Here is a 26,435-nt window from a genome sequence, read left to right as displayed (position 1 = left end):
CTTTAACTCAACTTCGCCGAGGCTCTTGATCCTTTTTCGTATGGGCATTTGCTGCTCGAGATGAATTGAAGAAAGCTTAAACAATAACGAACGTTGTATGAATAAATTGAGTCGGTAAATTACTTGTAACCATTAATACTAGCGTATGATGAGGATGAATGATTGAATTATTCATACGAAGACCTCTGTATACGGGAGTTTGCGGGGAAATGTTTGGACTGGAGCGTAGCGGGTGGAGATAGTCAATAACTTTAGTTATCTGAAGCATAGTCTAATTCGCTAGTCAGCCTACTCATCTTAATAGCCTATTTAAGGAAGAGATAGAGGTTCCCATATCTCTTATTAAGGGGTACGGGGGTCTGTATACCTGATTTTGTAAGATGTATTAGAAACATCGAGGTGCGATAAAGATAGACCGGGCGTGTATCTTGGGAATCATTGCAGCCGTACGGTTCATACAGACAATCCCTACCTTAGACTTAGTGATCTACGAGAAGAATCCTGAGCTGGGAGGTACATGGTACGAACAGGCCATAAAGGAGGGAATTTCCAGTTCACCGAAGAGGAGAAGCAAGCCTGGCGTGAAGTTTCAAATGCCGACTTTCCACGGGGAATCGCAAAGAGGAAGCCAACTGCAAATTACTGCACAGGTCGAATACAAGGCCGACATGGAGCACAGACTGAAGCCAAAACCAGAACTCCTGGAACAATTCCTGCCGACCTTCCGTCCACTCTGTGATGGTGAGGAATAAATTCGCCGAGGTGAATTGACCGAAGCCGTCTTCCGAGGGCTCCTCCATCGCGTGATCTCATGCAATATAAGTACTACCTACTAGCCCAGAATCCAACGACTCCACATTTTACCCCAGACTCTGAACTACAATCTACCATATCCGAGAGAATTTACAGCTTTTGATATCCAAGAATGGCCGAGAAGAATTCACCCATCATCATCGTCGGCGGTGGACTAGCTGGCCTAGTCGCCGCTTTCGAGCTGTCCAAACGTGAGGTGCACACAGTCATCATAGATCAAGAGAATGAAGCCAGCTTAGGCGGACAAGCATTTTGGTCTCTGGGAGGCTTGTTCTGCGTGAATTCGGCCGACCAGCGTCGGCTGGGTATTCAAGATAGTCGAAAGCTGGCAATGGAGGACTGGTTCAACAGCGCTCGGTTTGATCGGGAGTGTGACTTCTGGCCCCGGAAATGGGCGGAGGCGTTTGTGAACTTTGCGACTGATCATATGGAGCGTTATGTCCGGTCGTTGGGGGTGAGTTTTGCCAGTGTTGGCTGGGCGGAACGTGGGGATGGGAATGCAGGAGGACACGGAAATTCAGTCAGTTTAGCCCCGGGTGGAAGACGTGTGCAGTGAAAGAGGTGTAATGAGAAAGCAAGACTCTAACTCACACATCTTCTAGGTCCCGAGATTTCATATTTCCTGGGGTGCTGGTCCCGCCATTGTGGAGGCTTTTGAGAAACCGGTCCGTGCAGCTGCAAAGAAAGGGTTGGTGGAGTTCCTGTTTCGCCGTCAGGTGGACTCATTAATTGTTGATGAGGATACTGGTGCTGTCATTGGCGTACGAGGCCAAGTGCTTGAACCGTCGGACACAGCACGCGGTGAGGCCAGCAACCGAAGGAGCATCGACACATTCGAAGTGTACGGCAGCGGAGTGCTTATTGCAAGTGGAGGCATCGGCGGCAACGTCGACTTGGTTAAGAAGAACTGGCCCGTTGATCGACTCGGGTCCCCACCGTCAAACTTCGTTATCGGCGTCCCCGCACATGTGGACGGACGCATGATTGGGATTGCAAAAGACGCTGGGGCCAATGTAATCAATGAAGACCGCATGTGGCACTACACTGAAGGTCTACAGAACTGGGATCCCATCTGGCCACAGCATGGGATACGTATCATCCCAGGACCCTCGTCACTGTGGTTGGATGCTACAGGGAAGCGGCTTCCTCCAATGCTCTATCCTGGATGCGACACCCTTGCCACCTTGAAGCACATATGCAACACCGGCTATGACTATACGTGGTTTGTGCTTGATAAGACAATCATTAGCAAGGAGTTTGCACTCTCGGGCTCCGAGCAGAACCCAGATTTGACAAGCAAAAGCAGGCTAAGAACGTTTTACCGAGCGCTTGGCTCGGCAATCCCTGGCCCTGTTCAAGCATTCATGGATAAGGGTGTGGATTTCGTGGTGGAGCCAACAATATCCAAGCTAGTGGCTAAGATGAACAAACTTGCCAAAGAACGAGGCGGTCCCCCCCTAGATGTTGAGAAGATCGAACACGAGATCCACCTCCGCGATATGCAAACTGACAATAAATTCACGAAAGATGCTCAAGTAATGCTAATTCAGAATGGGCGCAACTACTGGCCAGATCGACTGGGACGAGTGGCTAAGCTGCATAAGCTAGCGGATCCGTCACACGGCCCGTTTGTCGCTGTACGTCTGAATCTCCTTACTCGCAAGACACTAGGAGGTCTTGAGACGGATTTGCATGGAAGGGTACTCCGCCCGGATGGGTCACATTTCCCAAACCTGTACGCTGCAGGCGAGGTCTCGGGCTTTGGTGGCGGTGGAGTGCATGGTTATAGTGCACTTGAAGGAACGTTCTTGGGAGGCTGTATCTTCTCGGGGCGAACGGCAGGTATCAGAATAGCAGAAGAGGTGGCGGGAAAGCCACCACGACCTGCTTTGTAAGAAGCTTTCAAGTGTACATATTACAAGAAGTGCTATATGATCATCCTTCTGACGAGGTACTGTTCTGTATAAATGTTATGTTTATTATCTGTGAAGGACAGCGTAAAGGGGTATCATTTAAATCCATGGCGCCTAATGCACCTACGAATTCAGTTTGTATCTCAAGGGTTGAGGGTAGTTGGCCCTCGAACTCATTTATGCTTCCTAGACCCTTGTTAGCGTTACATTTAATATCTGGTAAGACATCCATACGTCTCCTCACATTCTATTGTCAGTGGCTGACTCTCTCTTGATATCCATTTCGATATGAAGTACATATGGGCAGCCCAACCTTTGTGTCGAAAGGTGCACGCCTGATTAAATATCAAACACAAACCGATCGATTATACTGAGCCTCTTAGGTACCTCTGACGGCACTATCCAACAATTGGGGTAAGCAATGTAACAACTGTAAGCATTAAGCTAATCAAGCCCTCCCCATTTGTTCATATACTCCTCATCCTTGAATGTAGGAAAACCGAGGATGTTTTGTCTGTCGCATTGTTACCAAACTAAAAACTTAAATTCTAAGCAGGCACCTTCTGGGCAATACAACCTGAGCCCTGAGGGTGCTTTACTCCCGTTTCACTCACTTTTTCAATGACTATAAGCATCAGCCAGCAAGACATCAATTTCCGAGATGGAATTGACCCACATTTCTAGATAAGCTTAAGCACGGACCCACAGTAAGGCTTGCCCTACGGCGTCACAGGTATCAACAAGAATTTACCCTGCCTTATTGTATGAAGAAGAATTATCAGTATGACTGAGTATGGCCCAACATAAAAGATACAATTTCTGACCCGGTGATAATGATGGATATTAGTAGTCTATTCTTGGATAAGTCACCTGCTAAGATCTACACTACGGTATAAGAGTAACTGCCGACATGGAGAATCATATATGGACCTGATATTAAATCTCTCATGTATATACCTTTCTACTGTAGTTGATGTACCTTCAGCGGGTTTTCCTACGGCGAGATCATCGCCGGTATCTTGTCCATCCTTCAAGATTTCCAATCCGTCGAATATCATAAGGAACCCGGCGGTTGCATATAGTTTACCTGGCTTCGCTATCCTTGGCTCGACTGTCCAGCTACTAATACGCCCATTCAGTATTTACTAGTATTTCTCGAGGTATAAGTCTATGTTGTGTAGTTTGCCTGGGTGAGCGTCAAAAAGCACTCGAATACCAAGGTAACTTGAGTCGACAATACACTGGTTTGAGGCGACTAATAAATCATCATACCAATTATCCAATCATCGACGAGAGATTCACAGTACATCCTGAGACATTACATAAATAAAACCAACTACGTTAATACTAGGATAAGGTAAGAATGCATTGAATTGGGGTTTTGTAAGGTCATGTGATTAAATGGTGTGGCTGGTGAACTGTGGCGTCAGCTTTTGCTCCTCCATCTAATCGGCATCATTTGATATTGTCTTCTCTATACCTCACAGCTTCAATTCCCCACATACACAAGTCCTCCTTTAAATCACTCCTCAACCCTATTACCTAGCAGTATAAAGCCTTCTATGAACCCTCTTCTCCGGTCCTCTGTCCGTCTCTACTCAACAATGTCTGCATCACTGTCCCCCACGTCATCGCCCTTCACCAAGGCCGTGGTGAGCTCCATGAGGAAGCTGTATGCAATTCTACCTCTCCCAATTGCCCTCGCCCACTTGGCCTGAGCAGCATACACCACCCATGAACCCAATTACTAACAACACACACAGCTACCCCGAATCCCTCGCCGACAAAGCTGGGATAACACCGGCCGTAAGCCCCTCTCTCTCCAACCCACCTCACTCAAATCAACTAACACACTCTCCAGTCCTCCTCGAAGCCCCCTTCAACCCAACCCGCCGCCAAAACAACTCCGTCCTGCTAGCCATAGACCTCACGAAAGCCGTCGCAGAGGAAGCCATCGCGCGCAAAGACTCCGCAATTGTCGCCTACCGTACGCGACCCCTCCAACCTAGAAAGATAGAAGATCACTAATATAACACAATCCCCAGACCCGATCATCTTCCGTGGTCTCAAATCCCTCACCTTCACCGACCCCCAACAACAATCCCTCCTCCGCCTCGCCCAGGAAGGCGTCAGCGTCTACTCCCCGCACACAGCCGTCGACGCCACGCCCGGCGGAATGGCCGACTGGCTCTGCGACATCGTAACCGGCTCGATCACCCCCTCGTCCACTACCACCAACACACCAACCCAATCCTCTTCGAGGATCTACTCCGCCCCATCCTACCCAACCCCGCACGCCGTAACCCCCGCCGACGCGAGCTCAGTCCCACCCCACACCAGAACAACCATCCACCCCTCTGCGCCCCCTCTGCCCGAGAACATGGAACAGCCGGAATGGGCCGTCTCGTTACCTTCGATTCTCCACAGCCACTAACAACACTTGTGGATAGAATTGCACAGGGTGTCGGATACCCCGGTGGTATCCCCATTGCGGTTCCGCAGGGGGCGTCGGTGGATGAGATCTCGATTCGCACGGTGGGCGTTTGTCCCGGGTCCGGGTCGAGTGTGCTGATGAAGGGGGGCAATGTTCCTGATTTGCTGTTTACGGGCGAGATGAGCCATCATGAGGCGTTGGCGGCGATTGAGCGCGGGAAGGTGGTTGTTGCGCTTGCGCATTCAAATACGGAGAGGGGGTATTTGAGGGCGGTTATGAGGGAGAAGTTGGAGGGCGTGCTTAAGGGGGAGTGGGAGGCTCAGCGCGCGGAGGCGTTGAAGACGTTGGAAGGTGGTGAGGAGGGTTTGGCGGAGGTTTTGAAGGATGGGGCGTGTGAGGTGCATGTTAGTGAGCAGGATCGGGATCCTTATGGGATCATGGTTAGGAGGGTTTAGGGGTATGTTAATCAGGGGTTATTGGATGGGAATGGTTTTATGTGGTAGGACTGGTAGAATCAGATTATGTGTATGGAATGATATGTACAAAAACTGGAGTTTAAGTATGCTGGCATGGTTAGGATAGAGTGTGGGTCGAATCAACTCAGCAATACCCGGATTTCTCCTGTCGTACGGGGGAAAAGTCTTCTCAACCCCCATTCACTTTCTCCCTCCTCTATGCCCTTCTCGCTCTCGGCACCTGTCTCACTTCCCTTATCCACACGAGTGACATCAACCTTCCCTCTTGCTTCATCAGCGCCGATGATCATACCCTCGACAAACTCGAAGTCGCGACAGAACGCCTCCACCGCTTCCTCCGTCACGCTCTTCACGAATGCGGCGCTGCGCAGGCGTTTCAGGTTGTCTGTGGCGTCCATCAAGGCGGACGGGAGGAAGTCGTCAAGTTGCTGGCTGATCGCGATGAGAGCTTCGGGTTGGAAGGCTGGCAGAGTCGCAATGTCAGCCAGGTTAGGCTGGTGTTGCGGCTGGCTCTCTAGCGGGTGTGAGTTTTGCTTCTCCGTTTCCGCGGATGGTTTCGCTAGCGATGATGGGGAGAAAGGCTCAAGTGCTGTGAGCAATACTTGGAGACCAGACTCGTCCAGAAGGTAGCGGTGTTGGATCTCCAGTAGATCTATGCGGAGGGACGAGAGTTTCGTTGAAATGGGGTTGAGATGTGTTGTACTAACAAACGAGTGTTCCGAAACGGTCGTTCGTACAGTAAGATGGATGTTGGTCAGATAGATTGCACGCGCGGTAGCATCGGATAGCTCCTCGGCTGACGATGTCGCTAACTCCAAGAACGGATCAAATGCGGCGCGGAGAACAGGAGTGAACCGGTTTTCGTTCGAAGTGGACTCCGTATCGTCCGCTCCAAAAGAAGCTTCATAGGTCTTCATAAGGGAAGTCAAGCCTTCGAGTGCATCGACCAGGAATTGGGGTGTGGATAGATCCTCCGAAGGGGTCAGAGCTAGATGGTCTGTCGACAGACTGCTGACCACGTCCTTCATAAGAGCCTCGAAGTGGCCGAAAGTGAACTTTTCCAGTGTCACCAATAATTCCGCCAGGTTAGAATTAGGTCCCAGTAATTTCTGGAAAGTCGTTCGGTAAAAAGACAGTAGGCCAACGACCTTGTAGCAAGTAACCGGGTCATCATGACCTTGGATCACCAACTCGACTCGCTGGCGCAAAGCTCGAGAGACTCCAATCAAGTCGCGGTTAACGAGGTCACTCAGAGCCTTTTGTCCATCAAAAGCGACTTCCTCATGCTCATCGATACGAGACCAAGGCTCGCTGCTGAGTCCGGCTTGGATTCCCCTCGCAAGCTCCTCGCCATCAGCCACAAAAAGGGCTTCGAGGGCCTCCCGTTCAGACACGGTGGTCGAATGCACCCAGGCCAGCATGTCACCGATATATCTCAGGGGATCATGAGCAGAAAACTCAATTGGCTTCACATTACTATCCCCTGCAGTGCCGGAAGCCGCATCCGTAAGCGCGTAATGGAAGGCATCAGAAAGGGTGTAATCACGCGCCTCGGCGAAGAAATCCAGACAGCTGTGGAACAGGCTCGGTCGTTCCGCCAGCACCCGCAGCGCACGTCGGATGGAGCTACTGATCCGGGGATCTTCCAGATTCAGCGATTTGAACTCCTTCTGGATCCACCTGTAGAGCTTTTGATACGCAGAGTTGAGATTTCTGGAGCTCTTGTCCATCAACTCCAGACCGAGGCGCTGATTCTCTCCGCCTAGCAAAGCTTCGCAGTCGCGGTGCACCTGCTTCACACGGGCGAGCACGTCAAAGAATTCGTCATTTATGGGGTCCTCCAGCGACGTCAGGACCAAAACATCATCATCCGGAACGACGAAATGTTTGGTAAAGGCATCGAGCAACTGTTGTTTGGTTTCGGCCTCTTTTTTCTGGTTCATCAACGTGGATGCCTCCTCCAGGACAGGGGCAGTGTCTTGTCTAGCCAGGTCGATGTGCTTTCGCATTTCGTCGCATGTCTGGTTCAAGCTGGTAATCACGGAACCGATTCGCTTTAATTGCTGTCTCGTCCATCAGAATTAGCGTCGGTCTCTTCTTTCACAACCCCCTCCGGTCGTTGGCAAATTACCTCCGCAACTTTCCCAAAGTCACGTACGATCTCCGCATTACAATCGACCACTTCCTTCTGCACGTCCAGTCTCAATTGTCGTCGCACTTCCGGTGTGTTATGTATGTCTCGCAGGCTGAGGGTCTCGAGCGCATCGCGTATGTCCGAGTCGGCATAAGATGCGGAGAGTACACTTGTCAATCGGTTCGTCAAGGCATTGGATCGCTGCGTCGCTGGCGGTGACAACGGGGAAGCCGCTGGGGAAGGCGTCCTGGTCGAAGCATGACCTGGAATGGCCCCAACTGGGGGAAAATAGCTGGTCATAGAGGGCTACTTGGTGCTCCGTGGAAGGTCAACGGAAGCGGGATGTGAAGCAACGCCGGTCACGCTTTCGGGCATCTTGCGGCGGACCACGAATATAGATGCCAAGTCCCGCTAGTCCTTATACGGCTAGCCAACAGCTACTAGTCGTGACACGGGAATCTATGAATTAGATAGAGTAGTGTATACGTATAATCAGAGAGTTTATTAAATGTTGGCTAGGGGATTCCGCCTGGTGGCCGATTGGCCCGGAAAGGGGGTTCTTCCGGCCGCTAAGCGGTCCCACAAAGATGGCTATCAAGGCTTAGATAGTTTTAGATAGCTAGAGGCAAGCAATCAATGAAGGCCTTAAGATGATCCCCAATTAGTGCCTTGACATTAAACGTCAAGTACTAAGTTGGGCTTATCTTTACTGACTACAGCAGTCGTGTTCAAGTACAACAAGCAATCTACATTGGTAAACACGGCTTTATCGGGTACCAACAATATAAAGTCATGAATTCGTATTGAGAACCATTGAAAATGCAGACTCGGAGCCATGAAGACAGTCCACAAAAGATAACCAAGACAACTGATACTTCCCTCAATGAGATTCAAACAATAAACAATTGCATGTATATTGACTGCTCTCCCAGCAAGCAGCCCTATCATCTATCTACTCTGCCGAGTATCCATTAGCCATAGCGTCGCATAACATCCCTACGGATAGCATCACCCCATGCGGCAGAGAAAGGCTCCCCTCTGATGCCGTGGGTCGCAGCATACCTTGCTCGTCCCTCCCTGCTGGGATCTAGCCCGAATCGCTTCATCCAATCGACTGGGGAGTTCCTGTCTAGCAGGGTATTAGCAGAGGTATGGTTGTCAATATATGCACAGACTGACCGAATGAACCGGTGCGCAGGGGTTGGCCTGACGCTGGACTGTCAAGATTCACCTCAAGAGTCATATTGCCAAGCGCAGTACCTATGAACCTGGCAACACCATCAAAAAGTGTGTAGAGACCAGATGCAGGGGCCTCTTGGGGAGCTTCTGGGTCCCGCTGCGAGTTTCTGGATGCTTCCGATGGGGTTGGCGTTTGCCGTCGTTGCGCTGGTGGTTCCCTGGGCTGTCCGCGTGAGGTAGACTCGCTTGTTGAAGCAGAGCTCAGTCCAAGCAGCCGTCCAGCCTCTGTCTCCGACTCTGGGATGTTGGCCTCAAGTTCTCTGACAATCCTTGGGGGATGATACTCAGATACGGTGCGTCCGTAATTGCGCTCAATCATCTCTTTGGCATGTCGTGCAACCTGGCCGCGGTGAATAAACCAGTTGATGATGTGACTTGTATCCAGTCCGTGCGCATCATACTCTCGTCCATGTTGATACAAGCTCAGGTGCTGGGCACCAAGGCCTTGTTCCCACTCGTGTTGAAGTGACACGAGCTGCCGGTTGAAAGTCACCCCCTGTTGAACAGCGACGGTAGTCCAGAACGTGGTTATGAAAGTCACACGGGGAATGTACTCCTCGCCACATAAGGCACGAATAAATTGAACAAACTGACGGTCAGAGTCTTCGAAGCGCGACTGGTTGATACCTGTCAGGTACAGAAGACCGGTGATTCTGGCAACGTGGCGGACAGATTGGATGCCGCGTAGAATCTCGAAGTAGAAACTTTTGTTCTCTACATCGAAGCCAGGAGTGTCCATGATGAAGTACTCCTTACCCTCGATTACTGCTTTGGCAATTTCTGCTTGCTGGGTAACTGGAACAGGTATTACCAACCGAGCTGTAGCTACATTGGACAACAGGCGCTTACCAGAGTTCACGGACTGCTGGGAGTATCCGCTCAAACCAGTGAGGTCCTCCATGAGGGAAGACTTCCCGGCTCCAACCCGCCCGAGAAGAATCAGGAGATCGGCGGGTTTCTTAGTGTTCCTACCAAGACATCAGATCAAATCATAGGTGGAGCCAGATAAAGGCGCTCTGACCTAAAGTGATCGTTCATCTCTGCAAGACACTCCTGTGTTCGCACGACCTTAGAGTCCATGATGGCTAGGGAGGCACACCCGTGAACGAATATCAATGACTCTATTGCTCGACGAGATATTGCAAGGACTTGAAACTATGAGTCCCGAAGATAGATATAGTGGGAACAAAAAACAGATATAGACTGAGATTTTTGGTTGAGATATTGAGAGGTGAGAAATGGTAAGAGCTCGGCCGTTGCTCTCCGTAGAATGAATTAGACCCAGGAGTTATGTCGAAGAACGGAGATGCTACGGGGAGTTGAGGCCCTTTTATAACCCATCCCCATCATCACTTGCATGTCAATTGTGTTCGTGGGATGGTGGAAGGCATATTTCGCAAACATTGTATTGTCCCCAAATGCTACCCTCCAAAGCCAAAGCGGCTATTCCCATGCATTGAACACAACCAAAGCGGGCTGTCCTATCACCCTATATGGCTAGCGCTAAATCGAAACGAACAAAAGTGCGCATTAGCAGTCATCTGGTGAGCGCTCTGAATGGTCGGGTCTGATCCGGTGTTGACGAGGCTGACCTATGTAATGATCTGAAGTGGACAGGTGCAGCGGCAGTATACCGCAAGCCACGTCAAGACCGTGGATTTTGTCTTAGCGTAGTAGCCCCCATCCAATGAATAGTATCTTGTAGGGACTAGGTCCGTGGGCTGAGCTTTTCATTGGAGATGGGCTTCTGTTGTTCTATACATCGTGGTGTAGTGAGATCATAGAGACAGTACACCCCCGGCGTAAGCAAACGTTTGTGACGGGTCATGTTTTAATTTTAGATTTCTCAATGTGTTTTAAGTAGTCTGTCGAAATTCCAGGGTTCCAGCTAGGCTTTCTTCCTCAAGAAAGCCAGGGATGAAAAACCCATTGTATTGTTGGGACAAGCCTCTTTCTGCTTTAGCCATGGATAGGTCTCGAGCAACTATCAAACTTCTTAACGATCGCCGCTGGGAAATTATACGGCTTTACTTGATCGAAGGCCGGATGCTCCCTGAAATCCAACGGTACCTTCAGCAGGGACAGCGTCAATTGGGATTCGAACCCCAACTCAGGTACGTGATCAGTCGGCGATGAGTATATACCGTCGGTGATTCTAACAGGCTTATCAGTATTTGGCATTTAAAACGCCTGTTAAAAGAACACGGTATCATCAAGAACCTTCGTGGAGAAGCGCTATTCATCAAGGATCATCTCGGCTTGGCATTAACGACTTGGGACTGCTTGGTGTTTGCAAATGACTTTCTCGTGGACAACCGCCATGTAGAGCAATCATGTCAAAGGAGACAAGGATGTCTGCGACATCCTGAGAAAATACATAACAAATTTCTGACATTCATGCATCTTCCTTTTGAGTTTAGAGCCCTCAGCCAACCGGACACATTCAAGTCTTTCCAGCAGCTTTTGTTCTATACTCGGGTCCACTTTGATTCCTCCTTCGAAGCTGGCAGATGGGCACCGGATAGTCGAGGCCTGTACGCGAGGAGCGCAACACTCAAAGCTGATCTAGCGGTGCTCAGTAATATGCACAACAAGATCTCTCATGCTTTGAGTCAATTCAAAGCCAAGAATCCTGAACGCGCCCAGCGCATGATGCAAAACACGTTCGAATACCACAAAGCTATAGTTCAGAACTATCACCATCGCCAGTTTTCTGATATCCTTGCAATTCTACTGCTGATTCAAAGAGCTGGTCTCACGCATGGAGAGGCAATGATCAGGAATCTTGTGACCTTAGCAAGGGAAACCCTACCGCAAACCGATCCCCGGAAATCCATGTTCGAGTCCCTGAGGGACTTACCTCTCGACTCGACGGGTCACTTATACCTGGCTTTTGATACCTATTGTCGATATCTGTGGAGGTCAAAGACTGGCCCACATAATTTCAAGACATATTACTCCTACAACCAGGCTAGCTTCCCGAGAGCAGATCCAGTTGGATTCTTTGACTTCTTCAAAGAGAAGGACGCGGTAGATATCACGTACATTCTCGGCAAGGTAGACGAAGAGCTAGGAGAGTATAGCCATGAGGCGTTTACACTATGGCATACGGCTATGAGGTCTCTTGGTCAAGAGCAAAGATATACAGAGATAGAATCTCTGGCACGCTATTTATGTATGCGGGTATATCGCCTTGGGAACGAATTCGATTACTCTGAGGAGCGACAGTTGAATCTCGATGCTATGCTGAGCTTCTATCTCCTAGGTAATGCGTTGGAGGCACAAGGGTATTTGTACCAGGCTATAGTTGCTTATGAGAATTCGGTGGAGATCCGATGTCGAAATGCTCCCAACAACGGTTGGGATGCCGGGAAGGCAGCTTCATTGCGCCGGGTGAAGGAAATTGCGACAAGACTCGGTATATTCTTAGCAAGTGACTATATCTCTATGGAGGATAGTCTATATTCTGGTGTGTAATTAGAAGACCAGGCATCGGCCTTGAGCAGGTGGTCAGAGCTAATTCTCACACTGTGAGCAACTGCTACGGGTAGAAACTACGGGTTAGTGATTATAAATTCATATTTAATCAGCTAGCCTTGACCTTTCGCCCTCCACCGCTGCTTGAGGTACATACATCTTCATTTGCGAGGAAGTCGGTTGATTGTCCTTCTCCCATCTACCACCGTTCGGGTTAACCCAAGCTTTCAGCGGTTGATAAATTATAATATTCGTTGGATTTGCCTTGACCTCAGCGCCTGTCCGTAACGTCAGGCATTCGCGCTACTCCTCATTTACAAATTCTGTACTAGAAGGACTGCAGGGATGTCTTTTTTAGTACTTCTGCTTAAGGAACTAGCCCCCATCCTTTCAGTCCATTAGCTAAAACTCAATCTTTATTCAACTAGCTAAATGATTTAATCAACTCATAAAACAGATCAGACTAAACGAAAGAGCAAGGTTATCGTAATTCACAGCAGGGGAAATGCGTCGGCGCGTGTAGTACAGTCACTTCGTGGTGTCATGTAGCTCCGGTGATCTCTCAACGGTAGACCACATCAGCTATAGCAGAGCGGGCGTCGACTAGCACTGTGAATCTCAATTACCCAAACTCCTAAGAGTGAAGGGCTTTGACGATTCGTTTCAGTCCCTCATCAAGCTGGGCACGGTGTTGAGAAAAGGTAATGCGGAACCATCCGGGCTGCTCACTACCGAAGTCATCGCCAACTCCAAGATGCACTCTGTGCTGCGCCAACTTTTCTCCCAGCTCCCTACTTCTGTTCTGCTTTGCAGAGTCGCTGTCATCAGGTGGACTGTTGGGTTGGACTCTCCGATACGCTGTTAATAGATCACACCAGACAAAGAGCCCCGCGTTCGATCCTCTTGTATAGGGTATTCCATGGTCATCCAAGAAGGTGACAACATAGTTGTAGGCTGCAGCAAGCTTTTCACGGTTTTCCTTGATATATCGGTCCACGAACTCCTCGTCTTCGAGAATAGTTGTCGTCAGATAGTCTGCGAAGCCCGAAATCGAGCTAAACTGGCCGACCCCTCTGATCGTTTCAAGCAAGTCACCGTTTTCTTGGGATATAATCACACCTAGTCGCACTCCGTTCGCGCCAAAGTCCTTGCTAACACCCCATAACACATGGACAAGCTTTGGGTCGATCAACCCATCAGGGTTGATGGAAAGCACTGAAGTAAAATCTTCCATGGGCGTCGCCCTGTCCAGACCATGTCTCCAAACTGACAAAGCATATATCTCATCGCTGATCAAATGAATCCCATATTTTTGACAAAGCTTCATCAGCTCCGCAAGGAACGACCGCGAATGACATCGACCCAAGGGATTGTGCGGGTTGCAGAGCATGATGGCTCGTATAGTACAGCCTTGGTCACGGGAGCTGAGAATAGCTTCTTCGTATTTGGACACAGCCGAAACACTGATGGGATCTACTTCGTCGAAGCTGACTGGAACGAGCTTAGCTGCTGGCCGCAAGCAGATATCTCTGTTGAAACCTCGATAATACGGGCGCCAACCAGAATCCCTTCGCCCGGGTCACAGAAAGCCCAGGAGCAGTGTTCGGTTGCTGACGATACCCCATTGGTGACAATGACCTGCGATGGCTTGAGCGCTTTAGAAGGGCTGAGATACCGAGTGAGAAAATGAGCGATAGCGGTCTTAAGTTGGACAGATCCAGTGATGGTATCATTCAACAAAAGATGTCGTCCGGGAAGATCGAAGTTGCTGTTCACACGAAGTAGCAGCTGTTCTTGCATCAAAGCATTGTCTGCAAGTCCGAGGGTGACGACGCCGTGAGGGTTGCTCTGCGAATGCCAAAGGTCGCTAAGAATGTCCCAGAGAGCATTGCTGGTGTTTTTCAGCGAGTCACTTGCCCTGAGAGACAAGGAATACGCAGGTCGACCGGCAGTTCCATGAGGCATGTCATCTTGTTGTACAATGGATGTAGAAGGCATGCTGACGAAAACTATGGGTCTTATAGAACGCTGCAATGTTTCAAATGCCACAATCGTATGGTAGTCCTGTCAGCCTTTTGAGTTACTTAGACTCCTGAACCTCTTCTTCAACAGTCCATTTCAGCGATACATGCCATCTACGGGCCTTTATAATAACCTACAAGAGTGAGTCAGACGTCAAGGGGTTGTTGGGAGTCCGCGGGCTCAATTTTCATCAAGTCCGAGTTAGGGCTTCTCCAAAGTAGCCGTTTTGGATGTGGGTCTGGGGCGCCTTCCAACATCCTCCGGACAATGACTCCTCGAGCAGAGGCTTAAGAAGCGAAAACCTCGGCTTAAAGGCTATTTTTCATGGATTCAAAGTCTTACATGTATAGAGGGAGAAGCTGGTAGCATCATTAGTTTTCCTTGCTTGGCCAATTGAATCTCGCTACAACATCCACCAGTATTTCATCGCTAATTACGTTCTTGTAATTTGAATGATGGTAGAGAACAATCTGTTTGTATGTGGCAGGGATACTGGCCAAGACACCCGTTACCTAACCCCTCCGTATTGTCGACATAAGATATGGCCAACCCTTGGTTAATACCCTGAACTATTGGTTCTACCAGTACAGGCGTCCGTTAACTAGCGGAATATGTATAACCAAGTGCAGTTACTAAGGCAAAGTGATAACATCGAACATGCACTGCGGGGAATAAAAAAGTAAGAAACCGAGACAAGTTTAAGTTGTTTGGACCCTATTTGTTCGACACTAAATGAGGGTCGAGCTAAATCTCATCATCAACGTATCACAGTAGATCATGCGCTACTGCTAAGACGGCGAGGCATCTTGAAAGTTGGATGTTTCAGGAACCCACCTGCACTAACATTAGCCAGGATGATATGGTTTAGTGCGGGCCAGATCTGCTGGCCCCACGTAAAATTACTTCCCATCTAGGAAATGGCAATGAGTCACCTACTGAAGCTTCTTCCAGCGAGCCTGTTCGAGTGGACCTGCAAGAGCGCTGAAAACGTCCAGGCAGAACACGCACATAAAAGAGCGAAAACTGTATATACCGTGACAGAGGATACGTCTCTTTGTACGCCGCCCTATAAGCATCACCATCAAGCAACATTTGAGCAATACAGAACATAAAGATACCAGGATCTCTACCAGTTCTGATACCGACCTAGTTAGGGGGTGGTGCGACATTATCCAAAATATCCTATCATGATGAGATTATGCACTTTGCACAATCTTCTCCATTGTATTAGACACTACTTTATCTGGCCTTGATAACACGTGTTTTACATAGAGAAGCCATTCCGTGCTAGTATGCGCTTCTCCTTCGATAACCTTGATATAAATGTCCTTAGAATTTCCTTTTTCCGGGATTCAAAATAGCTCACAATATCTGGTGCATTACTTATATTCTAAATCTACATTCAAGGGTGTTATCCCATTAAAGTCCCGTAGATTGAAATCATCAGGTATGGAGCTCATTGAAGATGGTTGTAAGTTTGCTACTCTTTTTATCTTATTTCCATGAGACCCGAACTTCCATTATCCTTTGCACATTCAGAGCCTACTTTAATTACACTTTGACCTGGGCTTCTCCTAACGACCTCAGCTAGATTATATGCAAATTGAAAGTATGGTCCAGTAGCTCTCCTCAATGGTATACATACATCGGGCGGACTAATGTTATTCCTGCTATACTCCTATGCAAGTAGCGCGTCTTGGCATTTATTGAGTGCAGACTAACGGTTTTATCCCCGTTGGACGAACCGCAATCTACTAAACTCCAACTTCGATATACTAGCGACTATACCCTAACGAATACTTTTCCAATTTTTATTACATCAATTCGTAAATCAAAGCGGAATCTTACTACGACCAGACCACCCCCTCGATTCCAACATTTACCGCCAATGGACAGCCCCCTCCTCTCCCCCACCAAAGCGCGACAAGCAGCCATCCAGGCCAAAGACTGGGCCTACGTCAACTCCTGGCTCAGTCGTCACTATGCCCCGAACCCAGTCCCCACATTCGAGCGAAACGAAGATACACTGCGGACATTGCTTGCCCTAGCGGCTGCCAACGATACCGCCGACGAGGAAGCGGCCCTCGTACACCAGGCACGCGAACAAGCCGTGCAGGGATTCAAGGCGCGCGAAGAGACCGAAGAGAAACAGAAGAAGGAGATACTTGACGAGCTGGAGCTTTGTCTCGACGATAGGGGGGAGCAGGATCTGGACGATCTGGCGAAATCGGCTGCCGCGTTGGGTGCGCTGAGCGCGGATGCGGGACACCTGGGGCAGTCGGTTATCGAACTGACGAAGGAGGAATTTGGCGTTCAGGATCAGTTGGCGAAGGTGGATATGCTACATGACTATCTGCAGAGGGAGTTGGAGGCGCTGCGTCGGCAACTGGATGAACTCAGGTCCGATCCGGCTTATCAGGTTCCGGCTGATCTGCCGGCTAGGACGGCGGAGTGGACGAAAGGTACGAAAGCGCTCGCTGCTAAAGTGGGCGAGTATCAGGATCGGATTGCTACTTTGAAGAGAAATCAGAGTAAAGGGCCTACGTTGGAAGAATTGCTGGCGGAAGAGGAAGACGTCAAGAAGCTTATGAACACGGTCAAAACTTTGGAACATCGACTTCAGCTGTACCATGACCTTCCTACAGATGTCCAAGGGGCGCGGGCTAAGTATCGGGAGTTGCTAGAGGAACTCAATGAGCTTACCCAGGAACGAGACTCGAAGCTTGATCAATCCGTACGGGGGAAGTGAAATGGTTCAGAATATTGGGTTCTGATTAATTCATATGGTCATTAATCGACACGGAATACTAAGCTTAAAACAGTACATGAGGATTAAGTCATCAAATCATAAAATTATCCATGATGAACGGCCACAGGCGATCCTCCACACACAAGCTTAGTGGTCACCGAGACCAATGGCGTCCTTGGCCTTGTCGAGGCTGCCGAATCCGTTAGTCTCTCGGCAATAGCTCGAATGCTATGCATGAACACTTACATCGACTTGTCGGTACCACCGTGAGCCTTATTGTCATGCATGCGCTGGCCCTTGTCAAAGGTCTCCTGCATGCCAGACTTCTGGTCGTCAGGCTGGACGCCACGGGCGACACGGTCACCAATATCAGTGGCGCCCTCCTTCATCTTCTGCTGGGTGGACTTGGCGGAGTCGGGAGTGAGCTCCTCCTTGGCCTCTGCGAGGAAGTTAGCGAGACATCCGATGCAGCATCATGTTCAAGAATGTCAACGTACTGGTGCTCCAGTCCTTGCGTCCGGCGTCAGACATGTTTGCGAGTAGTTTGGTAGAAAGTGTAAAAGTGGTTAAAAGTGTAAGATTGGTAGAGTAGTTGCAGTCAGATTGTTTGTCTTGTTGAGATTGATGAAGAAGGAATAAAAGATCAGAGAATTGAGGGTTTATATATCTTTCATCTGCTGCTATATCCGTACTCCCATGACGTTGATGGCCTTGATTTCTCTCCGCTACGCAATTCACCCGAGGCACATGTATGTTGAGGTCTGGCCTCTGAACGTGAATCTAGAACGGTATCCATGGAACGAGGATCTGTGAATCTCGCGTCATGGTGACGAGGGAACCCGCCAATGACCATTAGACAGCCGTACAATTGGCGATTCCAGAAGAAAGCAGGGATAAACATTGAAATCGTCATCCTTGCGAGGTGACAGTCTGGACCGATGACGTCGTCATGACCTACAGGATAGACTAGGCCGAAACAGACTTAGCGGATGTAGTGGGTCATGGGGAAATATAATTCCACCGGATTATATATCCCACCGAAGGCCGAGAAGGGACCTTCCGTTTTCAGACTAGTGTTGCTGTCGGCTCAAGGTAGCAAGCGGTAAGCCATGGCAGTACCACGACAGTTGTTCACCGCCACGCGGCGAGTCATTGCAGGCGGCGAGTCTCCGAGTCTCCGTGCCTAACCTAACCTAACCTAACTTCTCTCTCGTCCTTTGTCAACTTACCTTCTCTTTCAATGCGTTTGGCGTGAACATCGTCGTCTGGTCGGGTCTCAATGACCACCATGTTGATGCGCTTTATCTTTATGCCCTATCTGTTGCGTTTGAATTGTGCACATTTATAGTTGTCGTTTGTACTTGAACGCTTTCTACTCTTCCGTCTTTCAAACCCCGCGCATTGCCACCAGGCACATCCCTACTTCGAGCGGAATCCCTACACAACATTGTATCTAACATCTGTGTCCATTGCTGTCAATGCCATCGTCGGCCACACCTTCTTCAAACTGGGATTTCACTCCGGTGATTAATCTACTGCGCTCGCCGACGTACAGCGGCAGTGACCGTTCCATCCCTGCTCGCCACAATGACTCCGACCAAGCTCCATCCACTCCCGGGCCCAGCACGGTTGCTGCCCAAGGTCTAGCTGACTCGGCACCTGATCTGAAGCCCGAGAGGGGTGGACCCCCAAAGCTTGGTGATTTCTCTTCACTCTGGGATTTCCTTGGCAACACCACGCCTGGTGCAGAAGCTGGACTTCGTCAAGCGACCAAGGAAAGCATTGTCGAACAACCTCCACAGCAGCCTAAGCAGATTCAGATCCTCAAACGTCCTTCTCCCGGGACCACAACCGTCGATAGCCCTGGTAAGGCACTTCCGCGTACGCCTCCTCGGCCGATCCCCACATCAGATGTGTCCAAGTCCCACAAGACTGCTGCTGAATATCGTACCACGAAACACCGCACCCAAACCAAGCAACCAACCTATGAACCTCAGTTGTCGGAGAGCACTGCGGAGGCAGAGTCCGATAACCCAAGCATCTTCGACCCGTCTTACGGCAAACGGGGCGTTCTCTCTTTAGTCCCGTCTCAGGTGGGCATACCGGAGGTCTTGAGTGAGTCGTCCGAAACCCCGCCATCATCGTTTGATGAAGCCGGCGGGGCTCTAGCCCCTATCGCTATCCAAAACCTCCCCGGTGGCGCCATTCGTGTGCAGCCCATTGCGTACAAGTCGGCAACCGATCGAAAGGTTGGTCTCTTAACGAAGCTGTTGAAGAACTTCCCCGACTACGCAGAAACTATAACTCAAGTGGGGCGGTCTGGTAAGTCCAAGCCGGGCATTCCTCCCACATCTCGCCCGATTCATGTCTTTGTCGATATGTCGAATGTAAGTTATCTTCCCCCGTCAGTGTCGTCCGACCTTTACTGACCATCGCCATCGTCCAGATTATGGTCGGGTTTCACGATTCCATGAAAGTATCCCGGAACATCCCTGTGAAAACACGGATCCGCCGCTTGCCACTCTCATTCCAGAACTTCTCGTTGATCTTGGAACGTGGTCGGCCCACGGCCAAGAGGGTCTTAGTGGGCTCCGACCGCTTCGCTGCGATCGACGACGGCGAGAAACTCGGGTACGAGACGAACATTCTCGACCGAGTGCACAAGGTGAAACAACCGACTCGTCGTCAGATGAAATTCCGCAAGGGTACGCGGGCAGGCGCTCCGGACGGAGGCAGTGGTTCTGAAACGAACGATGCGCCGGAGGAGCGCTGGGTCGAACAGGGTGTGGACGAAATTCTGCACCTGAAGATCCTCGAAAGCCTGTTGGATACGGACGAGCCAGCCACCATCGTTTTAGCTACGGGAGACGCGGCGGAAGCTGAGTTCTCCGGCGGATTCATGAAGATGGTGGAGCGAGCGCTGCGGCGGGGGTGGACGGTGGAACTGGTGAGCTTCTCCCAGGTGACCAGCTACGCCTATCGCAAGAAAGAGTTCCGCTCGAAATGGGGGAACAAGTTCAAGATGATCGCGTTGGACGGATATATCGAAGAGCTGTTGGACATGTAATTCGGATGGTCTGGAAGCAGGAACTTCTTGCCTATGAGCCTAGATACCTTAGATAGTCGTCAGGCCTATATTCGCAGGGTCTCATTGAATCTAAATCTCTCTTTTACACGGCATTATCATAAGTACTTAGTAGTAGTCTATGCATAGTCTAGACCGTAGTCCCGTGAGTCACACCAAAGGGCAGCTCGTGTGAGAATGACCCCGCCCTCCAATCAGGAGGCGATAAGCTTACCGCCCGCCAACAACGAACGAGACGTCATGTCCCTCATTGGCCCGAAAAGCTTCAAATCCATCCCAAAGCAGAAATCAACTTCCTCGATCTTCTCCTTCAAACACCACAATCCTCCTCCATGACTCACGACCCTCCCAAGAGACACCTATAAAGACAGCAACCCCAGCATCTGGAGAACACCACCACCACCACAATCCCTCCTAATAACATCAACCCCACCACAAACCAACCTACCCCGCATCACCCCAAAAAAGATACCAAACCCCCAAAAAACAAGATGACAACATACACCGCGCGCGACTTCTACGGCGGCGCCATCAAAGGCCTAACGCCCCAAAATTGGGTCGACGCAAGGTACGTTATCCCTCAACCCCCAAAGAGAAACAAACCCCCAAACACAACTTACTAACAGAAAGAAAAAAAACAACAACAGTGACGTCCGCGAAATTCCCTCCCACCAAGAAGTCTACCTGTCGCCCACGACGCTCACATCCCAAATCACCGAGATAAACCAACGCGTCACCGACGCCGAGACCCTCGCCGTGGATACACTCATCCCGGGTCTGCAGCACCAGCAGCTCGACGCAGACGCCAAAGCAGCGCTGTACCACGTGCACGACCTCTGCGACGAGGACGACAAGCTGGAGATCGTGGCGGCGCCGAGTCGGGTCGTCTTGGGGAAGTTCCCGGCCGGGACGGTGGCGTATCGCGGTGTGGTGAGAGTTACTTCGCCGAAGGGGAGACGGGGTACTACTGGCTCTGGCTCTGGGGTTGGAATTGGGGGCGCGGTTGCGGGGTCGAGTTCGGAGGGAGGGCTGACTAGTACTGTGACGCTGTGGTATCTGCTGGTCAGGCTCGTGGAGCAGGAGACGGATTTGGTGGTCTTTGTGAATGTGCCCAGGGAGGAGTTTGACAAGGCGGGCGATTTGAGGGCGTTGGAGGCGGAGGAAAGACTGGCTGATGGGTTGATTACCGCGTTTGTGGAGGGCTGGAGGTTGTTGACTGGGATTTGTTTTGTTAGGTTTCTTTTTCTTTTCTTTTTTTGCATTTTGGGGGTTGTTTGGGGTGTGTATGATTCATTGATGGGTTTGGGAATGATGGGACTGTACTTGGAGGATATCATGAGATTTGGACTCTTGCATGGCGGGCTTGGTATGTATGGATGGGTCAAGGAATTGCATGTATCATGGATGAAATCATGACTAGCACACTGGCATGTATATAGAAAGACTAATTAGATAGCTTAGTGATAGTCAATCCGAAATAAATCGATTATGAACACCCAAGTACCACCAATGTATATACATACTCGTGTGCTCATTGCATAAGGATCGTTGTGTACATCAACCTCAGAAAAACAAGTATCCCAAATGAGAGACGGACAGACATATCATCGCTAAAGAGAGAACACCATATGTAGATATATCGTCATCAAATGAACGCTAGAATGACAGGCAAATCTTCCCGAAATGTATGTAGAATGAGAGACAAATCCGTAAACACCTTTAATGACTTGACCGAACAGCTGCAAGTGCCTCAGTTACGCAAGCTGATCTCGCCCAACACATTCGCGACCTCGTCGACGGCCACCTGCTCGGCATCTCCGAGGGGCTGCTTTTTTCGGGGCGAGACGTTCCGTGGCTTTGGCTTGATCTGCTGGAGCAGACCTTTGCATTTTCCACATCGAGACTTGGTCGTATCAATGCTCTTGGAATGACGCCCGTATGTCTGGCCACAATCCACACAGCTCCATACATACTTGTAGTCAATCTTGTAGCTGTGCTTGGTTGTGACTTCGAAGCGTCCGCCATAGACAGGGTGGTCCTTCAGGGCTTCTTTGCACTTCAGCCCCCATTGCTTGAAACTTGCTCCATGGGGGTTGTTGTGGACGTTGGAGATGATAAAGTTGGCCAGGTGGCAGTACTCGTGAGCTAGTGTGTTCAGCAAGCGATCCTCGTCATCAATAATCCGCTCAGCCAGTTCGATGCTAGCATGGTGCTTGGACAGAGATCCTCCAGGTGTCTGGGGCTCGGTCCCAAGCGTGCCCTCCGTGCGTAGCTTCTCTCGCTTCCAGTTGGCCCGTCCAGCGGTAGTCTGAAGTGTCTTGCTCCAGATGATCTGAACACCACCCGTTTCCTCGGCCATTTCTTGGATGCGGCCACCAGTAACGTGGTCATCTAAAACCTTGAAGAAGTCCTCTGCGACGGCGGCCTTCTTGTTATCAAACGACTTCTTGCGCTCAAGGGCGGCTTTCTTCTTCTCCGTCTCGGCCTTTTTCAAGGCCGTCTTGCTAGGAGGCTTGGCCGCCTTCTTTGTTGTCTTGCTTCTGGGCATGATCTCGGGATCGATCTCGTTGTCTGACTCGTCGAGTTCCTGCAGTAAGTTCTGTAATTTGCGGGGCGAATGTTGATCGATCCATTCGTTTGTAGCTTCCTGGGACCAGAAGGCATCTACGCTCTCGCGATAAGGTGTGGGTGGAATATGGGCTTTGCCTTTTGAGGGTGACTTTAGAGCACTTTTGGAGGGGCTGGCAGGTGGTGTTTCCAAATTCACTTTTTCGATCTCTGGACTCTGGGAGCGAGGCTCGAATCCTCCTAGAAAACTATTTGACAGTCAACATTTTAGGCCTCAGCGTATGTAGCAGCATCGAGACCTACTTATCCAAGTCTTGTTGGAGTTGAGCGGACGGGTCATATTCATCAGCGTCTACTTCGTCGGCAGCAGCCTCTTCAGCAGTGTCGTGGTCAACCGCATCATCGTTCACATCAGCATCGTCGTCCTCCAAATCCAGACGGTCCATCTTCTGATTGATGTTGGAGGTATTGCGGAAAAGCTTTCTTGGACTGGCCTGGGGGTCCGAAGAGGGCATCGAAACAGCAGCGGGTAATGACGGCTCGAGGCGAAGGTTGGTATGCACTGAGCTCTCCAGAGCTCTCTTGATTTGTTCCTCGGGGTTCAGTCGTCTGCCCCGAACCAGTCTCCTTTTCACTCTCGGCGGCGAAGGTGCCCTCTTACTCTCTTCTGGTTCTGAGTCGCTGGCAGATGCCTCGTGATGGCTAGGCTCGTCGTTATCACTGACGATGAAGTCATCCAGAGAGTTGAATCCATCACTTTCCTCGTCCTCAGACCGATTTGCCGGCTGGCGATAATCCCGGAACTGACGGCCATTCTGTCTTCTAGTATTTGCCTCCCGCGGTTCTCTCCTGGTAGGAGAACGCCGCGTCGAGGATGCATCAGAGGGATTCCGGCTAATAGAAGAGGTAGTGGAGTAATCTTCCACAACCTCCTCCACGGGATAATTCTCCTTTGTGTAATCATAGAGCTCGGACTTCCTGGTCGACCGACTCCTGGAGTGCCTCGACTGCGGCATCAGCAGCGAGTTAGCACGTGCCAGCTGCAACGGGTCGCTGGGACGTCCTTCCGTCGAAGAGCGCGTAGTCGAGGAGCGCATCGTTGATGCGAAGGAGACATCATCTTCACGGTCGCTCAGTCCATCGCTATCGGAAAAGATATTGAACGTCCCGCTCGATACAGTCCCGCTCCGTTGCAGCTTTCTCTGTCGTTGGACAGGCTTATCGTTTGTCGTCGCCCTCGCAGTTGGTCGCTTAAACTCCGGTTCGTCGAATAATGTACCCGAATGATCTCCCACCTTGGGTGTGGGCGACGTGTCTCTGAACTTGCTCGAGAAGACCGAGTTGGTGTTGGACTTCAGTCTGCGGACTGATTTGGTCACATTCTCACGCGTGCCGCCTTGTTTCACGGGGCTCGTTGGGTTGAGTCGAGCCATGGTCGTTCTGCTAGTATATATATATATATATATATGTGGCTTTGGTAGTGTACGATCGTGGTGGGTTGCTGTGATTGTCGTGGTTTAGTAGGACATATCAAATATCCGGTCTGTTAAAGCATAGGCAGTGTCGGAAATATAAGTAAAGCTGGATGGAGATATTGCATGAGCTCGAGCTGCTTTCAGTGGAAGTGTTGACGATATTGAGTTGCAGCTGGGGGAGGGTCGTTGGCATGGCAACGCTTCCCGCTGATCCGTGGGTTGAAACTTGCATTGAATTTGTTGATCGGCTGTCACGGGTTACCTCTCGCTGAGATTCCCAGATTTGGCCGGGCGTTCTAACTTCAATTTAGTCGAGAGCTTCACAGGCCCACAATGCGTTTCCCTCCAATCCCCGGATAGGACTGGAGTTTGAAGTCCCCACTGCTAACCGCTCATACTCTGGAGTAGATCGTCCTTATTTACATTTATCAAGGTTAGCTATGGAAGGCACCATAGACATCGCCGCAGAGGGTGCAGTTGATTGAAAAGATCGGCGCCTTGACTGGCATCAAACGCGTTGACAGCGCCACCTGGTCCTTTCTTTGGTTCTCTGATGTGGAACGCCTCTAAGAGCTACTTGATATGATTCAGGAATCTCGACCGGGGCAGGACATTGCCGTGCAAATTGAGCTTCCCCCGAAAGTTATATGAAGACCAGTCACCGACATTGAAAGAAAGGCCGGCAGCACTGATAGTTACAGGGTTCAAAATACTAGCCCATATTGGATATATAGGGGACACAGTTGAGGGTGTGTCTGAACTTATAAAATGGTTATCTAGACGTCTTTTCAACCACCCACTTCATACATCTCTGTCATGAGGTGCTGTGACACGATTACTACCATAGCCTATCTCTCGAGCGAAATATTTGGACCGAAAATGTCGGTCTCAAAATGACAGGCGCATGGCATTTACAGGAGTGAGGTCATCAGACCGGTTGTTGCCACCCTTGTGAATCCTGAGAATTTTCTTGTCTTGAAATCTTGTACGTACCAACTATCAGTGAGAATTTCTTACGCATTCTCAAAAACGCGTTTTGCTGATGAATATTCCATTTACGCTTAGGGACTGCTCGTCGCAGAACAAAGAGCGATGAAAAGGATGATACCTTGGACACCGCACAAGTTTCTCGAAAACGAAAGATAGAAGAAGACCCATCAGAAGCAGCCTCACCATTCAAACGTTCCGATGCCGCAAAAAAACTGGTAAGCTTATTCTTTATTTATCTTTGGACCAAGGTCTTCCCCACCTATTGTGACAATATAATATTATTGCTAACAATAAATAGTGTGCACAGAGAGATCAGGAATCCTGTATTGTGACCAATGCTGGCGAACCCATCGAGGTTTGCCACAGTTTCCCTTTTACCATGGGGAAACCGAGCAGCGAGGCCCACTCTGTGTTCTGGGGTATTTTGTCAGCGTTTTGGACTCAGGAGCGAATAAATGAGTGGAAACAACAGATTATCGGAGACGAAAGAACAGAAGTATGCCAAAACCTGTTGACACTGTGCCCCAATGCGCACAGACTCTGGGGACGAGGTCGTTTTGCCTTTCAGCCTGTGAATCTTTCTGAAGATCAGAAATCCCTTACACTTCATGTCTTCCGGCTGCCGACCAGACAATTTGCCAAAAGAATGAGCATCTCCACCCAGCCGTCTCTCCCCCCAGCCTTGGAATCAGGGCCAAAACATGCAAAGCTGTTTGATTGTCTCTCAGAGATAAAGATTTGCTCAAGCCATGGGATTACTATGACCACTGATGATCCTCTCAACAGGCCCTATGGAGCACTCACTGATTATCACATTGAGATTGTACAACCCTTAGCAAGGCGATTGCTCGAACTTCCTTTGGTTGAGAGCTTGATGGGTCCTGACTGGGACCATGGTTATTTAGATGTTACTTTCCATGATATCTATGGAACTTCTCCAAATGCGAGGGACTCTGAATCGACCCGTCGCAATAAGTGGAGCCGCCGATGTGGACGATGACGAGCTGGATGATACTGAGGAGGAGGAGGAGGAGGAGGAGGAGGAGGAGGAGGAGGATGG

General features: G+C 49.9%; 12 protein-coding genes across 12 annotated transcripts; 7 read left to right on the top strand and 5 right to left on the bottom strand.

The window, feature by feature from the left end:
* Window positions 1–925: 925 nt before the first annotated feature.
* On the top strand, window positions 926–2,708 carry ANOM_009995 (FAD-binding dehydrogenase; the record flags this gene model as incomplete). The annotated part of the gene is made up of 2 exons (XM_015555251.1): window positions 926–1,333; window positions 1,416–2,708. The coding sequence occupies 2 exons, from the start codon at window positions 926–928 to the stop codon at window positions 2,706–2,708; spliced, it is 1,701 nt and encodes a 566-aa protein (XP_015402418.1).
* Window positions 2,709–4,330: 1,622 nt separating this feature from the next.
* ANOM_009994 (Nif3-like dinuclear metal center hexameric protein) lies at window positions 4,331–5,615 on the top strand (the record flags this gene model as incomplete). The annotated part of the gene is made up of 5 exons (XM_015555250.1): window positions 4,331–4,378; window positions 4,490–4,532; window positions 4,588–4,713; window positions 4,772–5,132; window positions 5,177–5,615. 5 exons carry the CDS (start codon window positions 4,331–4,333, stop codon window positions 5,613–5,615), a joined length of 1,017 nt encoding a protein of 338 aa, XP_015402413.1.
* A 140-nt stretch (window positions 5,616–5,755) lies between these two features.
* Window positions 5,756–8,070, bottom strand: cog6 (Golgi transport complex subunit COG6; the record flags this gene model as incomplete). The annotated part of the gene is made up of 2 exons (XM_015555249.1): window positions 5,756–7,699; window positions 7,768–8,070. 2 exons carry the CDS (start codon window positions 8,068–8,070, stop codon window positions 5,756–5,758), a joined length of 2,247 nt encoding a protein of 748 aa, XP_015402420.1.
* Window positions 8,071–8,741: 671 nt separating this feature from the next.
* ANOM_009992 (uncharacterized protein) lies at window positions 8,742–10,089 on the bottom strand (the record flags this gene model as incomplete). Its single annotated transcript, XM_015555248.1, has 3 exons — window positions 8,742–8,899; window positions 8,950–9,977; window positions 10,031–10,089. 3 exons carry the CDS (start codon window positions 10,087–10,089, stop codon window positions 8,742–8,744), a joined length of 1,245 nt encoding a protein of 414 aa, XP_015402419.1.
* Window positions 10,090–10,974: 885 nt separating this feature from the next.
* ANOM_009991 (uncharacterized protein) lies at window positions 10,975–12,486 on the top strand (the record flags this gene model as incomplete). Its single annotated transcript, XM_015555247.1, has 2 exons — window positions 10,975–11,123; window positions 11,181–12,486. 2 exons carry the CDS (start codon window positions 10,975–10,977, stop codon window positions 12,484–12,486), a joined length of 1,455 nt encoding a protein of 484 aa, XP_015402422.1.
* A 634-nt stretch (window positions 12,487–13,120) lies between these two features.
* On the bottom strand, window positions 13,121–14,484 carry ANOM_009990 (pyridoxal phosphate-dependent aminotransferase; the record flags this gene model as incomplete). Its single annotated transcript, XM_015555246.1, has 2 exons — window positions 13,121–13,977; window positions 14,037–14,484. The coding sequence occupies 2 exons, from the start codon at window positions 14,482–14,484 to the stop codon at window positions 13,121–13,123; spliced, it is 1,305 nt and encodes a 434-aa protein (XP_015402421.1).
* A 1,912-nt stretch (window positions 14,485–16,396) lies between these two features.
* Window positions 16,397–17,257, top strand: ANOM_009989 (uncharacterized protein; the record flags this gene model as incomplete). Its single annotated transcript, XM_015555245.1, has 1 exon — window positions 16,397–17,257. The coding sequence occupies one exon, from the start codon at window positions 16,397–16,399 to the stop codon at window positions 17,255–17,257; it is 861 nt and encodes a 286-aa protein (XP_015402424.1).
* Window positions 17,258–17,404: 147 nt separating this feature from the next.
* ANOM_009988 (heat shock 9/12 family protein) lies at window positions 17,405–17,788 on the bottom strand (the record flags this gene model as incomplete). The annotated part of the gene is made up of 3 exons (XM_015555244.1): window positions 17,405–17,447; window positions 17,504–17,696; window positions 17,755–17,788. The coding sequence occupies 3 exons, from the start codon at window positions 17,786–17,788 to the stop codon at window positions 17,405–17,407; spliced, it is 270 nt and encodes an 89-aa protein (XP_015402417.1).
* A 947-nt stretch (window positions 17,789–18,735) lies between these two features.
* Window positions 18,736–20,324, top strand: ANOM_009987 (NYN domain-containing protein; the record flags this gene model as incomplete). The annotated part of the gene is made up of 2 exons (XM_015555243.1): window positions 18,736–19,644; window positions 19,704–20,324. The coding sequence occupies 2 exons, from the start codon at window positions 18,736–18,738 to the stop codon at window positions 20,322–20,324; spliced, it is 1,530 nt and encodes a 509-aa protein (XP_015402415.1).
* A 509-nt stretch (window positions 20,325–20,833) lies between these two features.
* Window positions 20,834–21,823, top strand: mog1 (Ran GTPase-binding protein MOG1; the record flags this gene model as incomplete). The annotated part of the gene is made up of 3 exons (XM_015555242.1): window positions 20,834–20,910; window positions 20,990–21,532; window positions 21,799–21,823. 3 exons carry the CDS (start codon window positions 20,834–20,836, stop codon window positions 21,821–21,823), a joined length of 645 nt encoding a protein of 214 aa, XP_015402416.1.
* A 269-nt stretch (window positions 21,824–22,092) lies between these two features.
* On the bottom strand, window positions 22,093–24,343 carry ANOM_009985 (putative SprT family metallopeptidase; the record flags this gene model as incomplete). Its single annotated transcript, XM_015555241.1, has 2 exons — window positions 22,093–23,158; window positions 23,214–24,343. The coding sequence occupies 2 exons, from the start codon at window positions 24,341–24,343 to the stop codon at window positions 22,093–22,095; spliced, it is 2,196 nt and encodes a 731-aa protein (XP_015402414.1).
* A 944-nt stretch (window positions 24,344–25,287) lies between these two features.
* Window positions 25,288–26,433, top strand: ANOM_009984 (HNH endonuclease signature motif containing protein; the record flags this gene model as incomplete). The annotated part of the gene is made up of 4 exons (XM_015555240.1): window positions 25,288–25,370; window positions 25,451–25,590; window positions 25,674–26,198; window positions 26,281–26,433. Coding segments are annotated over 4 exons (828 nt in total), but the record flags the coding sequence as incomplete, so codon positions are not given.
* Window positions 26,434–26,435: the final 2 nt, after the last annotated feature.

The sequence above is a fragment of the Aspergillus nomiae genome, assembly GCF_001204775.2.
Source record: "Aspergillus nomiae NRRL 13137 chromosome Unknown contig00441, whole genome shotgun sequence".
Classification (NCBI taxonomy): domain Eukaryota; kingdom Fungi; phylum Ascomycota; class Eurotiomycetes; order Eurotiales; family Aspergillaceae; genus Aspergillus; species Aspergillus nomiae.
Note: the sequence above shows the minus strand (reverse complement) of the source record. Positions and strands in the feature narration are given on the sequence as shown.